The sequence below is a fragment of the Xyrauchen texanus genome, chromosome 8 (assembly GCF_025860055.1).
Source record: "Xyrauchen texanus isolate HMW12.3.18 chromosome 8, RBS_HiC_50CHRs, whole genome shotgun sequence".
NCBI classification, from domain to species: domain Eukaryota; kingdom Metazoa; phylum Chordata; class Actinopteri; order Cypriniformes; family Catostomidae; genus Xyrauchen; species Xyrauchen texanus.
In genome coordinates, this window is record NC_068283.1 from 40,413,180 (window position 1) to 40,429,921 (window position 16,742).

General features: G+C 39.7%; 1 protein-coding gene across 7 annotated transcripts in view; it reads left to right on the forward strand.

The window, feature by feature from the left end:
• The first annotated feature begins 618 nt into the window (after positions 1–618).
• The window catches only part of plppr2a (phospholipid phosphatase related 2a), a 34,556-nt gene continuing 18,432 nt past the window's right edge, over positions 619–16,742 (forward strand). For 4 of the 7 annotated variants that reach the window (XR_007971109.1, XM_052132349.1, XM_052132346.1 and 1 more), the window contains exons 1-3: positions 619–882; positions 5,538–5,658; positions 14,520–14,708. Coding sequence is in view for 5 of the 7 variants with exons in the window: in XM_052132349.1 (XP_051988309.1) it covers positions 5,590–5,658; positions 14,520–14,708 (258 nt within the window). In the remaining 2 variants the exon portion in view is untranslated. Of the gene's footprint in view, positions 883–1,404; positions 1,430–5,537; positions 5,659–14,283; positions 14,709–16,742 lie in introns of those variants that run through there. The other 3 variants (XR_007971110.1, XM_052132348.1, XM_052132347.1) reach the window with 2 other exon arrangements.

The window sequence follows — 16,742 nt, forward strand, 5'->3', positions numbered from 1 at the left end:
CCAAGACAAACTGTGTCCAGGTGTATCTAGGAGAATTGGGGCTGTTTTAAAGGTAAAGGTGGTCACACCGAATACTGATTTAGCTTTATTATGTTTAGTGGATTTTGTATGGCATTAAGTGATAAATGAAAACGATATATTTCATTATTTTTGAAGACATCCTCACTATGCAACATTTTTCACAAGTGCCTAAAACTTTTGCACAGTACTGTATATGTTCAACCAGACTTTGCGTTGACCAAGCACTTGCATCTGCGTAGGCGTACTTGCGTATGTTTCGGGTCTAAAAGCTAAGTGTTTTTTCAAATCCCCAACCTTATGACAATTCGTGATGCTTGCCTTGGCAAACACCACAAATAAGTGCAAACCAATGCAACTGAAAAGGCTTCATATGCTTGATGAAAACGGACCCACTGCAGATCAGTCTGAAAATATCATTAACCTATATTCACTACAGCTCATACTGTTACCTGAATCCAGAGAGAGAGAGGGAGGCGCACTAGTTTTGAATGCAAATCACCCCCCTTGCACTCCCCGTTGCACAGCTAACACACTCACACACACTCTTTTCCCAGTCTCTCTGCGGCTGCTCTCTGAGTGCTGCGGTTGAGGTGACGATTTAATCTGTCATGCCTCATTAAGGAGGGACTCGCCTGTGCTTGCATGTGCGGTTTGCACACAGACTATGAGCGCATCTGCATGCCTCAATGTGTGAGGAGAAAACGCTCACACACTCCATGAAAAATCTTGTGGGGGTGGAGAGAAGGAAGGCATAGGACGAGGAAAGGAAATCTGGATTTTTGTTAGTAGGTACAGGAGCTCTACGGAAAACACACGTTATGGCCACTGCAGAAATCCAATGCGACGGCTGCAGGGTGTGAAGTAAGTGTGGGGGGGATTGTGGGTATCTGTGGAAGTATGCATGCTAACATTTCTGGTCACCATTACAAGATATGTGGATTATGCATGACTTTAATTTCACAGCGCATGTGGGGGAGAGTGTGGCCGTTTTGGAATTAATTAAAGAAAGATGGTGTTGACTGATGACTGATGTTTCCTGCCTCAAATCGCTTGAAATCAGGAGGAATGTGCAAAGGAGTGTGGGGGTGTGGTATTCCCCAAACACTAGTTCTAATTACTATGAATGGCAAAATCCCTTTAGGGTTTTATGCCCTCTTTGCCTTGCATCCTCCACCCCCCCTTAATAGCTTGAAATTGCAATCCTGGCAGGTGATTGGGGGGGGCGGTAGCTGAAACTGATGAGATGAGACAGTTGATGCACAACACAGTTTAATCCATGGATTATGGTCTTGTGCATGTGTCTTATTATTGTTGGGTTGGTCAAATGAAGGAATGCAGAGAAGAGAAGGATATAGAAAGAAATCTGAAACAAGAAGGTGAATGAGTACGTTGGGCATAATGTCTTTTGGTGAGTGTTATGAATTTGATGTTGACAGGTTGCATTGTAATGTGGCCAAGCCAAATTAAGAGACCGGAATATCATAGATTGAGTACTTGCTGGTAGTGTTGCAACTTGTGATTATTTTAAGAATCGACTAATCTAACGATTATTGGAACGATTAATCGACTATACAGGCGATTATTGCAACTATTATTTGACAGTTCTTAACCGACAATTCAGCTTGTGCCTTGAGTTAAGAGGTTGTGTTAGACATGCTTACACAGTGATTTGCGTGAAAGGGAATAAAATTAGTTGTTGCTGTAGTGTTCATTTCACCTCAGTTATGTGTAGTTATGTGACCTCATGTGAAACTCACTTTGTAAAACTTTCACAAGATTAAGAATGGCTGCCACCAAGGTTAGGGTAGGATTCCCGGGGCAGTCCAAATAAATGAATGAATGTTGCATATGAATCTTAAATGTCTTTTTGCAGAGTGATTGATACCATCTAGAGACAATTTCAGCGAGCAACACCCAAGCAAACACCAAAAACACCCTAGCATCCTCAAAGCAACGGTGCATAGAAACCATCACACCCTTACATCGAGGCATTGCTTTGCACTGGCAAGATTTCTCGTCTTTTAAAATGGCAAAAAATCTAGTTCTCTCTTTCTTTCCATCTCTCTTTTTCACCTCACACTGTGCCTAATTCTTTCTGTTGGTTGTTAAGTTAAGTTTGTGTTGGTGAAGATAGGAGTAGCTACTGTCCATACAGTAAGTAATGGTCAGAGTAATGCTAGTCCATTATAGGATTAGACACAAAGCCAAAGACCTTGAGGAGACAGGTTTGCTTTTCCATGCTTTACTTCTCTGTTTACTTTCTTAAAACATGTTTCTAGTCTTATTGTGCATAATTCATCAGTGAATGTTATTCCAAAATAAGAAAGAGGCTTTGTGTTTTAATGGAGTTGGTCCACCCTAGGAGCCTTCAACCCCTTGAGTGTACTAATTGAAGCTCGAGCGTCCTTTGAGGATAGCAGACTAGTCACAATTTGCAGTAATTCAGCAACTCTCCATCTCTGGAAAAGCCCTCCTGTTTGAAGGGGCTCTTCACCATTTTAAATATCACAAATTTCAGTGTTTCATTTTAGCCTTTGGACTTTTGTTCGTTTGCCAGCTTGGCTGGTGAGAGTGTAGAGCTGCTGTATGACAGCTGCAAATGAGTTATGAGTCATGCAGAGCCAGACTTTTGACTATAGGCATAAAGTCTGGTCCACTTTGCAGCCTAATCTGGCCAAGAACCACCCATCTGAACATTTAAAGTGACGATCCACAATGTATTTCATGCGGTGGTTAAGGGAAGGCTAAATTCACAATTAATCGACAACAATAGTAGTTTGGTGGGCAACAAGAAAAATGTGTTTTCTGTCTGTCCAGAAGTAATAAATAACAATTATTTCAACAGTTGTGCTCTTGGATATCCCATTAAATTGTTACAAAGTGCATCAAACAAAACTAAGATCTTTCAAAGATTTCATGCCATGAACCTTGCAAACTTTGGCAAATTTGGCTACTACAGTAGCTGCTCCTTGTAAAGGAAATGTGCTCATTTTAGCAAACAGGTACCTTGTTAACACAACTTTTGACGAATAAACAATTTAAGTTTATACCTGGCATCTTACATGCCTAGTGTGCAGTCTCTTTTTCCTGGATCCTTTAGGATCCACCACTGGCCCTAAGCATATCAGGAGTGGTGGTGGTGGTAGTGGCTAAAGCACATAACTGTTAATCAGAAGGTCTCTGGTTCGATCCCCACAGCCACCACCATTGTGTCCTTGAGCAAGACACTTAACTCCAGGTTGCTCCGGGGGACTGTCCCTGTAATAAGTGCACTGTAAGTTGCTTTGGATAAAAGCGTCTGCCAAATGCATAAATGTAAATGTAAATATCTCAGTGATCGTTGAACCAGGGAGAGGGGGTTTGTTAGCGATCATATGGCCACATTATCGAGGTGTGGTGCTATCTTCTGTGTTCCACAACTGCTACCGGGTCCTTGAATAACTTATAACGTGAGAGTAAGGACATCCGGTGGAGATTCTGGTACCCCCCTAGTGTAAGATGGTGCCCCCTAGAGAGTTGGTGCCCTACGCAGACTGTGCAATATACATATAGGAAGCAGCAGTGCCATTTCCACCTGCCCCCCATGGAAGGAGCTGACACAGGGCAGATGAGTCACAGCAGCTATGAAAACAAGCACCTGGCCTTTTACTACTAACTTCCACTTTCCTAGTGCCAATGTTACTTCCTTTTATAATGATGTCAGGGGAGACTATGAAACTCCTCCGGCTGCCCTTCCTCGCATGTTATATGTTATTCAAGGACCCGACTCGCAGCTCGCACCACGTCTGATTATCGCCCACATCCACCCCCCCAGCCCAAATCGCGTAGGGCATCAACTTGGCGAGCGCTGACCCTGTTAGCAACTATAATAAATATGGGATGAGGATGTTTATCATTTATTGTAGTTGATTGTGTTATTTTTGTATCACATAATCCATCATGTTACAGTGCAAAATAAACACCAAATTCGACCATATTTTGTCATAGCTCATTTGTCAAGCACACTGTATAATTCCTGCACATGTTGACCGCTATCCAGTTTTATAGCGGAAACTCTGGAACACACAAAATGACATTTTTTGCATGCTGTCCACTCTGCCACTGTGAGCATAAGGCAGACTAAAAGCAGAGTCATGTACTAGATGCTTTCTGCCATAGAGCTTTAGTGCCTGGCTTCATGCTATATTAATTTCCCTATCCTGAACTGGTTTGATGTTTAACAGCTCTTCGGACAAAATGCTACTCCATCCTTCACAGACGAATGGAATTCCAGAGAGTTCTGGGAATGGGCCTGCACCAGCTGTTCATAAGTTAATTGTAAAGTAAAGGGGTTTTGTTATTTCTAATTAGATTTTAACTCAGTACAAACACTCGCACCATTTGTTCTTAGCACTGTATTTAGATCCTCCCTAGGTCATAAGCTCTCCATAAAGTAATAAGAAGACACACAATATCCCAAATACCTTAATTGACCAAATAAGCAACCTTTTGAGCTTGGTAAACAGGAAGTAGTGTTGAAAAACCATGCATTTCCATTTTGAAGAATGCTCAGCAGATTTTGTACTTCCTTCGCCAGCCGAGGGAGTTCAACCTGCCACATTGAGTCTGTCCTGTGTACATCTATAACTGTCTGGTTTGGTTCAGCCACCAAATCAGACAGAAGGAAACTACAACGGACGGTCAGGACTGCCGAGAGGATTATTGGTGCCCCCCTGCCTACCAACGAGACCTGTACCTCTCCAGAGTGAGGAAACGAGCAATTAAAATCACTCTGGACCCACTGACCCTGCCCACTCCCTCTTTGAACAGTTGCCCTCTGGCCGGCGCTACAGAGTACTGAGCGCCGGGACATCCAGGAACAAGAGCAATTTCTACCCTCAGGCCATTTTCCACATGACAAATTAAACTTGCACATGTACATATGCCATTCTATATGTCCTATTATTTGTATGTCTATTTATGCTTTTACCTTGTTTTATATTCCGTGTCTCACTGTAGTGTTCTGTGTGTACTTGTTTCTCCTATCACCCAAAACATTCCTTAAGTATGCAAGAACACTTGGCAGTAAAGCACATTCTGATTCTGATTTCAGTTTTAACTTCAGGATCATGTTTCAAACGTTTTTCGTCAAATGCAAAATGGACAGACTAATGAGTCATGTCCTGCACTTTTTGTGCTATAGGCATAATGACTTCGACTTGGACGAGTAAGCAATGGCATACATGGCCGGGACTGAGAGGAGAATTCCCCTAGAATTGCCTTGACTCCCTCCCAATAAAGCCCTGATGCTCCCACCCTGAACAACAGCAAAATTATCAAGGGCCAACATACAAGTTTGCATCCTGGTGCCGGCCCTGACCACATAGCAATGTCCTGGCAACCACCTAGTGAACTAGCATCATAATGTCGAGTTTTGCACGAGCAAAACACCATTCACATTAAAAATCTTGTTGCATTTTAGCTTGCTAATGTTTATGATCTGACCGGTTCTACTTTTCTTTTTCTTGTATGACCAGAATAAAGCAGCAGTGAAAGAGGTAGAAAAGAGAAGAGAAACAAGGATCTACAATGGCAGCTGAAGAGAAACCTGCTATGAAGAGCAGCAGCTCCATTGTACCATGTTTCCTGTTTGTGGAGGTGAGTTAACCTACAACCTTGTAACCCTGACCCTAAACCCAGTGATGTTAACTTTAGTGGCCACATGGTTCAAGACAAATTGACTTATTGACAGGTAATTATGATGTACTGAATACAAGTTTAAGGGGGAGGCTTGTTCATATAATCCTGTCAATCAAAGCATAAGGATATATCCACTATCATAGAGTATCTCAAGCATAATATCATCAACTCATGCTAATTCATTATGAAGACGGCAAGTCAAACCTAATCCATGAAGGATTATATTATAACATTAAGGATTATTTACATTCACATAAGATCTTGTGAAACAAAGATGGACTTGATCTTGACCAGTGATTGTTTTTGTGTGTATTGGGATCACTAATACAGATTACTATCAAGGATTTTAAGTACAGTATAGTCTAGCTGTTTCTGTAAGAAGACCGTGAACTCAGTTGTAAAAGGACTTTGTTGATACTGAGTACTTGAAGTTACATAGTTTCCATAATGTTGTGTGAACCCATGTGTATCATTTGGCAAGTGAATAATGTTAGTCATTGTTGGGTTGTTTTGTTGTTGTCGTTGTTGTTATTTTTCATGATCTGTTAGGAAGTGAAACTTGGACTAAAATTACCAATTTTGTCAATGATGATACACTAATTTTTTTTGCTGTGTATTGTTTTAATTTGCGATTTGGCAGATTGTACTACACCCTGCTTGAAGGGGAATCTTTCTTTCTTTCTTTCTTTCTTTTGGAGAATAATGGAGTGAAATGTTATTGTGTGTGTGTGTGTGCGTGTGTGCACTACTGTTGCATGTGCTTCACAAACACATCACGACATTTCCCTGCACTGCAGTTACTATGGAAACCAATAAGCTGGATGTCTTTCCTATCTTTGCGTTCTTCTTGTATTTTGTTTTTAGATGATTTCTTCCACAGGTGTCAATATCAATATCAAAAAAGTCTTCTTTTGTTGTAAATGCAGTAATTGTGTCACGATTCACTGTCGACTGGCCTGTTTTTCTCCCCTGTCGTCTGTTCCCCATGGACTACACTTCCCATAATTCCCTGCTCTCATCACTGCCAGCTGTCTTTCATTGTCTTCACCTGTGTTTCATTAAGTCATTGCCCACTGTGTATATAATGCTCTGTTGTTTGCTTGTTCTTGGTCAGTTGTTGTATGAATTTAAACGTGAATGTATCTAGACCTACCGTGTTTTGCCCATGCCCTTCGTGGATGTTTTTGCCGTTTATGTTTTTGTTTCCCATCGTGGATGTTTTCTTTGTTCCCGTGTCTCCCAATTCTGTGTATTTGTTTATTTTTCATTAAACTCAGTTGCCGCACCTAGATCCAGCTCCTGAACTTTCTTCACAGCGTTACAAATTGTTTGCTTCTTTCACAGTAAATACACCCTGTGTTTTTTGCTACAAATTAAATTATTAGATTTTCTTTGGCATGTATGTGTTTTTTTTTTTTTGGGAAGACAAGCCAATAACCGATTAACTGGCAGATAGTTTTTAAAATTGATACTGAATGAAAAAAATAACATTTAAAGTAGGGGTGCACCGATACAACTTTTTCCCTTCCGATACCGGAAATCTCAGTATCGGCTAATACCGATCCGATCCGATAGTGTTTTTTTTTTCTTTGCATAATCGGTTTGGAATATCTTTACATTATTGTGTGGAATTAATTGGGAGTACTCTTTAATATGTAAAGAAACACAAGAAACACAAACCTCTAACTACACATTATTTCAATATAAATGTATAGATTATTAAGAAACACTTTATTATTAACTAGTTTACTGGATAATGTTGCAGCAAAATTAACAGTCATTCCAGTAGAAGTCATCAGTAGAAAAGAAACCTGTGTTTTATTTATTTTTGGCTTTTTTTTTCCTTTTTATTTTCCTGGACTTTAAAGGATTCAGATCTCTTTTTGGTTCGCTTTAGTGGTAAGACGTTAGTTCACTTTTCATTCACAGTTATTTTTTGGAACCCATTCAGTTTAAATATTGTTATAAATTGTAAACAAAAACTAATGATGACAATAATAATAATAATAAACAGTTATTAATATCATTATTATTGACTTTAAATTTGTATTTTAAATACAACAGTAATATATTTAATCGTGCACTATTTAAACCCTCACACTTTTATTTTGACATTCAGAACTCTCCAGGACGTCCTGTATGTGTCTGTTTGTAGGCAAGTTCACAGTAGTTTAAATCGCTTCTTATTCAAATTCTGGTCAAATGCACCTCCGGTGCCGTTCTAAATGCATATTATAAGTGAACTGAACTATTGAGCATCTATATCTGAGATGATGTTTGTGAGTAGCGCTAAACTGTTGTGCAAGACGTGAAGTCTAAAAATAGCCGTGGATGTGTGGAAACAGAGCAGCGGCATTCACTGACATGCTGGCGCTGCGCATACTGTATATTTACTTATTAAACACAGGCTTTTGTGATTCACAGAGCTATTGCACACCTTCAAGTGGCTGATCACCACTTCTGGTGAGGGGTCTTTAATGTGAAACTAGGGCAAACTAGTGAACTGCGATGTCTTGTGCTTTTTTTTGCGCTTGTTTCTAAGTTTCTCTTGACTGCATGAAGATATTTTTCTCAAATCTCTCACTTCCTTTAAATATACAACTTAGCTGGCTAAAGCATAAACGTGACTGGATCTAAACTAATGCAAATAGATGGTAATACATTTTATTTAAACATTTGGGTAGGACTTGCATGTTTTTTGACACATTGTTCTGACCGCTTGAGGTTAGCTTTAATGTTAGCGTCCTCTCAGCCTGGTCTGCAAACATACTGCTGTTCTCTATTAATGCAGCATCTAGTCAATAAATTAATTACTTTATAATGATATATAACAACGTGTACTCTATACATACCTTTTAGGTGTTGGTGTTTTAAATCTGCATTGTTCCGCTGCATTCAACCTGCAGTCTCACTTGTCAAAACAACCACCACGAGGCATCAGCGATAGTTTTTATTTCGCCTCTAGAGGGGGCTCTCATACTGTATAACGACAACGCACCCTTCCCAGCTGATCCAGCACCGGACACAACAGGTGAAAATGATTGGTGTGGAATTTTGCCGATAACCGATAGTTCCAGAAATCGGTATCAGTGCCGATTAATAGGCAAAACCGATATATCGGTTGACCTCTAGTATGCGTGCATAATTCAGTAGCAAGGAGAAGCACTTATGTAGAAATGTGGCAGCTGGCTGGGTATGTGATGGAAACATTGTAACACACTCAGTTATACAACTCACTGGAGGGTCAAATATAAGGTCTTGCCCTTTCAGTGTGTGCGTGCGTGTGTGTGTGTGTGTGTGTGTGTGTGTGTGCGTGCATGCATGTGTGTGGTTTGGTTGCGAATGTTCACTTGATTCTCTGCTAAAAGATTATTACTGATCTCTTGGTAGAGCCAGAGCTCATCAGTAGATCTTTGGTAGGGAAATAGCTCAGAGCAATAGCAGATCTGATCGGCTTGAGTCTCTTAACTGCTTTGATAGCAGCATTACACAGAGATCTACAAAAGAAAGAGAGATTGGGCAAATGTTGAACTGGCAGGTCACAGCTGGGCATCGTGGGGGCTGAATGATTTGTCCCAGGGGGTGGATGAAAGGAAGCATCAGAAAATGCAGAGGAAGAGTGTTACTCTTGATGAGAGAAGACTTGTAGAGACTTGGCAGGGTCCTAGTTTGCCTTAATTTTGATGGGACAGCTTCTCAGCCCTCCACAGCAGGATAATGCTTATTTACAACTGAGACGCTATCGCACAGTTGCAGACAAAGAGACTAATAGCAGACTGATCATGTGAATTTAGCACACACATATGCACTGAATTGTGCATTAAGAGGTGCTTACAAGCCATTAATTGTGATGAAACAACAAACCTCTTGACATTTTTACACAATATCACATTTTCTCAAAATGTTTTATTTGTGATGCTTGATAACTCAAACATCATTATTGCTATTGCTCATACTTTGAACCAACGTCTAAGTCTATTAAACCGTATTCTCTTTCTATTCTTTTTTATTATTTAATTTACTGTCTTATTTTAATGTATTGTATTTATTATTACATTCTTTTATTTCTATTAAACTTTGATGCATATCTACATAGCAAGGCACTATGAACCACGCAGAACACTCACACAGGGTCAATCACACAAAATGTGTGTGTCTGTAGAGTATGTAATCCTCTAATGGATGCATGAGCTGAGAGCATGCAATGGGGACCGCAATATACATCTGCAACATTGCTAACACTGAATTACTCTCTAAGAGAACAAGACTGTCGCTGTGCTCTGAGAATCAAGCTTTCCTCTGGGAACTGCACAGTTTTAACGAAGTATACAATATAGATTTATTCAAGCAACATATGGATGAACGAGCTGGATAGATGATTATTATGATTTTAGTACACTCGGGGATAAATTCACAATTGTGTGTATTTAAAGGTGAAGTGTCCTAAAGAAAAAAAAAAGACCATCACCACATGTTGGCTGCTGCAAATGCAAGTCAAGTTATTTTATTTGTATTGTGCTTTTCACATTACAATATTTCATAGTGCAATCATTTCAAAGCAGCATGACAGAAGTTCATGCCTTATTGTTTTAATACAATACCTTTGCCATCCATCCAACGGTCCATCGGTTTATGGTGCTTGAAGTAATTTGGTGCAGTGTAGTTCTGCTCATCAGGCAGAATAAAAGCCTTCAATGAAGTATGAAAAAGACTGGAGAGCCGTCACGCAATAGTACAACCTTCAGTGTCTCCAGCTTCAGAAGACTGAATAGAAAGGGCTCTAAAAATACTCTGAAAGATGGCAGAAGATGAGCCTGATTTCAAGCCCAATTAGATCTTTGATATTTGATCAGCAGCAAGATTATTAAACTGTGAGATTATGCTTCATATGGAGATAGCAGAGTTTGAAGATCGATCTATCTGTCTGTCTGTCTGTCTGTCTGTCTATCTATCTGTCTATCTATCTATCTATCTATCTGTCTGTCTGTCTGTCTCTATCTGTCTGTCTGTCTGTCTCTCTCTCTCTCTATCTGTCATGCTGTCTCTCTCTATCATGCTGTCTGTCTTTCTGTCTGTCTGTATGTATCTGTCTGTCAGATCATTTCTATCTATCTATCTGTCTGTCTCTATCTGTCTGTCTGTCTCTCTCTATCTATCTGTCTGTCTGTATCTGTCTGTCTGTCTGTCTCTCTCTCTATCTGTCATGCTGTCTGTCTCTATCTATCTATCTGTCTGTCTGTATGTATCTGTCTGTCTGTCTGTCAGATCATTTCTATCTATCTATCTATCTGTCTGTCTGTCTCTATCTATCTATCTATCTATCTGTCTGTCTGTGGCTGTCTCTCTCTATCTATCTGTCTGTCTGTCTTTCTATCTATCTGTCTGTCTGTCTGTCAGATCATTTCTATCTATCTACCTATCTACCTATCTATCTATCTAATCTGTCTGTCTGTCTTTCTGTCTGTCTATCTGTCTGTCAGTTCATATCTGTCCGTTTTTCTATAAGAAAATATCCCATATCTGTTGTATCTATATGCCTATGACAAATGCTTGTAGTTTATATCCATTAGAGAGAGCTATGGTGGATTGGGTGAAAAGCATGTAGTTATTTATAATGTAGCGTTTACTCTCTATGTCTCAGAGTTCAGGCTGAAGGTCTCTCCTGATTTCATATTGCATTTCATAGGCGAAATGCACAAATCTTTTGAATCTTGAATCAGAAAGGAATTCTATTAAGTTATCACACAGTATTTTGTTCACTGTATTTTGCCCCCTCCAAAGATTGTAGCATTTATGTCATGCTTAATTTATCAAGAAACACTCAAGTCCTGTGGAAGCCCTTCTATCTACACTTGTGTCCTCCTCAGTGGCTCTCCTTCTATGCTTCTTTTACCATGGTGTCTGGTGTCAACTTTGTTTACTGTGATGCTGCAGTTAATACGGGGAGGATCTCTGTTCATTTGTCTCAACTTGTTTGCTCTATGCCCTGCAAAAAAAGCAAAGGCTTTCCACCGTGTGTGTGTATATATATATATATATATATATATATATATATATATATATATAGATTTGTATTAGATATCAAACTAAACATCAAACCAAATGACATATATTGAAGAAAATAGCACAAGCACACTTTACTTTAAGAAAAACATTTAAAAACAAAAGTAGTTTTTTTAATGATTAAATGGCAGATTTACTGTTTAAAATAAAGACAAATGTTTTTGGACACTTTCTGGTTGTCAAACATTAGAGAAACTTGTTCATCGCTAATGTAAAACTGTATGGAACTCACACACAATAAAAAGATTTATGGCAGAATTATTTTTGGTGTAATTTTATAATTTTCAAATACGTTTTGGGGTCACTGTATATCACATTAGCTACAGTATATCACAGAGAATATTAATCTGCAATTGTGAATGCTGCTTAAAAATATTACGTTTATTTTGATAGAACAGACTCACAAAAATCTAAATGTTCGACTGATCTGTTCATATACAGAATAATGTTAATATACTGTAATAGAGCCATGTGGGATTTTTCATTGCTGTCAAAAAACATGTTGCCATATGGAATATCCCTTCCCTCCCCCTCTTTAATTAGAGACATTTGAGTGAACACAGACCCACTGAATGATTCTGTCACAGTGAGTGTAATGATCACTTTACAAAATCCTGCCAAATAAAAACAGCATGCTCAAATGTGATATGTGTTATTTAAAAATGGGTCTTTCTTGTATAATTATAGTCTAATCTATTATAATAACTAAATTTTCTGATTTCTGTGGTGCTTGTCCACAATGCTTTTAGCACCGCTATGCAGTTGCTAGAGTCTGCCAGGTGAAAATCATAACTCTGGCCACTTAGAAAAGTAATAGCACTCCTCTCATCAGCAACCCAAACAATTTCAGGTATCATTCATGTCTGTAGCACAGACATTGTGGGGGCATATCAAAGTTTAATACTCAGGGCAAGGGGTTTGTTCAAATCCTTAGGCATGACATGAGCGATATTAACACAGTTGCTTGTCTTGGCAAACGCCATTAATCATCTTGAAAGCTACAGCTCATGTCTGTCCCCCAGTGGCCACATTTCAGTATTGCATCTCACAAAATGAGACTAGATAGATAGATAGATAGATAGACAGACAGACAGACAGACAGAAAGACAGACAGACATACAGACAGATGGATAGACAGACAGACAGACGGATGGATGGACAGATACAAATAAATGTAATTATCGATTTGTTTCTTACATCAACATATCGGTTTGCTTCAGAAGGCATTAATTGATCGACTGGAGTTGTGTGAATGACTTTTATGCTGCCTAAATATGCCTTTTGGACCGTCAAATAACCAGCAGCCTAATGGCACCCGTTTACTTGCCTTGTATGGACAAAAATGTGCTTCTAAAAATCTTCACTTCAGTTCTGCTGAAGAAAGAAAGTCATACACATCTGGGATGTCATGAGGGTGAGTAAATGATGAGAGAATTTTCATTTTTGGGTGAACTATCCCTTTAAATCCATGTCTTCAGAAGTGATATGATAGGTGTGGGTGAGAAACAGATCAGTATATAAGTCCTTTTTCGAAACAAATTCTCCTCCCTGCCGAGTAGGTGGCGCTATGCACGAAGAATGTGAATCAATAGAAACAAAAGAAGAAGAATGTGAAAGTGAAAGTGGAGATTTAAAGTAAAAATGTCTTAAATATTCATCTGTTTCTTACCCACACCTATTATATTACTTCAGAAGACGTGGATTAAACTACTGGAGTTGTATGGATTACTTTGAAACTCAATAAAGCACATAAAAGCTGCATACAAGTTTTGGTCACCATTCAATTGCATTGTATGGACCTACAGAGCTGTGATGTTCTTCTAAAAATCTTAATTTGTGTTCTGGAGAATAAAGAAAGTCAAACTCATCTGGGATGTCATGAGGTTGAGTAAACGAGGAGAGACTTATCCCTTCAAGCGCAGTCGACAGCATTTGTGGCATAAAGTTCATAACAACAAAAGATAATTTTGACAAGTCCTAATTGCAGTTACAGCGAGGTACTTAAAAGGGAAGTGAATGGGGCCCGTCCATAAATATTGAAATACACACAAGTATAGCAATAAGACACAAGCATTAGTCTAATAAAATCACTTACTAACTTAATCTGTGAGAAGTTATATCCAATATTGCAAGCTGTTATTTGGTAAATGCCATAACACTGGTAAATCCAGATTTTTGCATGTTTTTAAATCAAAACGAGGGACAAGTCGAACCCATTTTGTGTGGTAATCAATATTGTGCCATGTAAAAAATTATGCAAATACTTTTAGGGTGTTATTCGTTGTTGACATTTTTTATTATTTCTAAACCATTTTTATTATTATTATTATTATTATTATTAAAAGCTATATTTAAAAAAAAGTTTAGAGTGAATAATTTTTCGTAAAAGTCTTGAATGAAAGCAGCCTCATTTTAAACCCGCTAATGAGAGTGTTCACACCCTTCCCTGCACCTCATTGTGTTTCACACGCATCCAAAATGACACTTACGAGCACTCACACACACTGCTGAGATAATATGTCTGCTTGGGCACAAATTCATGCTGTCACTCCCCACTGTTTCTCTCTGTCTCTTTACCCAGTTTTCCATTCTCATCTCACTCACTCTCTGTTGCTTCCCTGGCAGAGCAGCATGTAACCCTTTCGATATCACGACTCTGGAGTGTCTCTCTCTCTTTCACTGGATCGTGTGATAACAGAGTGTGCTGTGGCAGTGTTGCTTTTGGTTGTTAACTGTGGATCATGTTCTATTTTCAGCTGGTGATCATGTCTGGCACCGTTCTCCTGGCGTACTACTTCGAATACACGGACACGTTTCCCGTACACATCCAGGGCTTCTTCTGCTTCGATAAGGCGTTCTCCAAACCCTATCCTGGACCGGATGAGACCAGTAATGTGCCACCGGTGCTGGTGTACTCTCTGGTCGCTGCCGTTCCCACTTTAACGGTGAGTGTGGACCGTGTCCTGTCTTCCTGGGGCTGTTGCCATTCATTTCTGTTTGCTGTTGTGTGCTTGTGGGTGGTGAGAGTGAACTTTAACATGGATGAATCATCATTCAGTCTAAGGATATACGAAAAAATGTGCATTTTTTTGAGAATGTCCAGATGGGTGAATCTCAAGAAATCTGTCCAGAACATGAACAAAATGATATGTTTAAACAATAGTGTGTTGGTGTCACAGGTTGAGCAGAGAATTGGAGGCAGAACCCAAACACAGAGTTAAAAACAATTCATTTTTATATACAAAAATAAACAAAGACAAAAAAAAAACTACCCCGAAGGTGAAAAAACAGACTGTATAACGGGGCAAAACCCAAGACCGACTGGAACCGACAGGAAGTGGGAAGAACACAACACCGACATGGACACCAAACAAGACAGACTGGAACTGGACAGCACACATGAGGAGACTAAAATAAGGAATGAAATCAGACAGGTTAATAAGCAGGGCAGAGACAAATGAACTAATAATGGGCAAACAAGGAGGTGGGGTATGATGCAAGACTGAGAGACACGTGGCAATACAGAAACAAAACAAAGCCATGTGCTCTCACAAAACACAAACCCCCAAATGGCATGCGCGCACATCGCCTATATAATAAGGCAATATACGCTCATGCCAACCGACAGACAAGACGAGAGAATGCGTAGCATTGCCAAACAAAGCAATGCCAAGCATTCCCACGCTAGACAGAGCTGGAGCGTACATCGCGAGACAAATGCCACAAGAGACAGACATAAACGATTGATGTGAGTGCATGCCGCCAAGATGACATTGGCGCAATGACTCACGCCAATAACAGACAGAACATGGAGCATGAGCGTCCGAATCCCGACACCAACCGAAACCGAACCAGACAGGGAAGTCACCATCCAGATTTTTCTTTTTTTTAAAGAAAAGGAGGAACGAGTCGAAATACAATTTTGTGGTAATCATCTTAATGCCACAAATGCTGTCTGTAATGGGTAAGGATGGGCAAGGCGGAGGCAGGAACCGGCTGAACAGTCAACATAACTTTTATGACCTAAAAGAACTGAACATAACATAAAAGACGCATACACAGTACCGTCGCTCCCTACACGCATACTACACAGTCTGCGTAGGGCACCAACTCCCTAGGAGGGCGCCAGAAAGTCCACCGGCTGCCCTTACACGCACGTTATACGTTATTCAAGGACCCAAAAGCAGTGCGGAACACAGACGTACAATCGCTTCACGCTCGTATCACGCAAACTTCCCTTTCTTGTGGATGACAGCGGTTCCTCTGACTCCCGGCGGCCGGCAGCGACTCCTCCGTCCCCTGGCAGACGGCCGCAGCTCCTCCTCTGGTGGATGGCAGCATCTTTATCCCACTCCTGGCTGATTAGGTGATTCAGTGCCAGCCATGCACCCTTACGGCCCGGCCACGCCCTCCTCCTTGTCACACTGTCGATTTATTGTGGTGATGTGGCCATTGCTGAGTGACGTCTGTGGAGTGAGAGAGCGACCTGAGCGTGTGTGTGTGTGTGTGTGTGTGTGTGTGTATATGATTGTTTAACTGGCTCCCGCTTCCTCCTTCCAACCTAAACAAGTGACTTATCACCCTTGAATTGAACACAGAACATTCCTTTAATACGTTAAAATAGTAGCCTATTTGTTCTACTGCCTTTAAATCAAATATTAAAGTACTTTATAGTGTAATACGGAGAATCTTTGAGAATGATGGAAATTTATAATATAAGGGTCAATTGAGGCAAATAAGCTTGTCTGAGATGATACGAAGAGGAAATCTTTTACAAATGTAATTTAAAATGCATTTGTCAAGTTAATAGAAATTTTATATCTGTGTCCATGTAATAAAAAAAAATAAAAAAATAAGCCTTTTATACAAATATTATATTTAATTAAATGTCAAGTGGTGTAACCATCAAGTGAAAGGTATCAAAATACTTTCCTTGCATCTGTGCACAACTTAATAAAACATTTCAAAAAGGTTTTAAG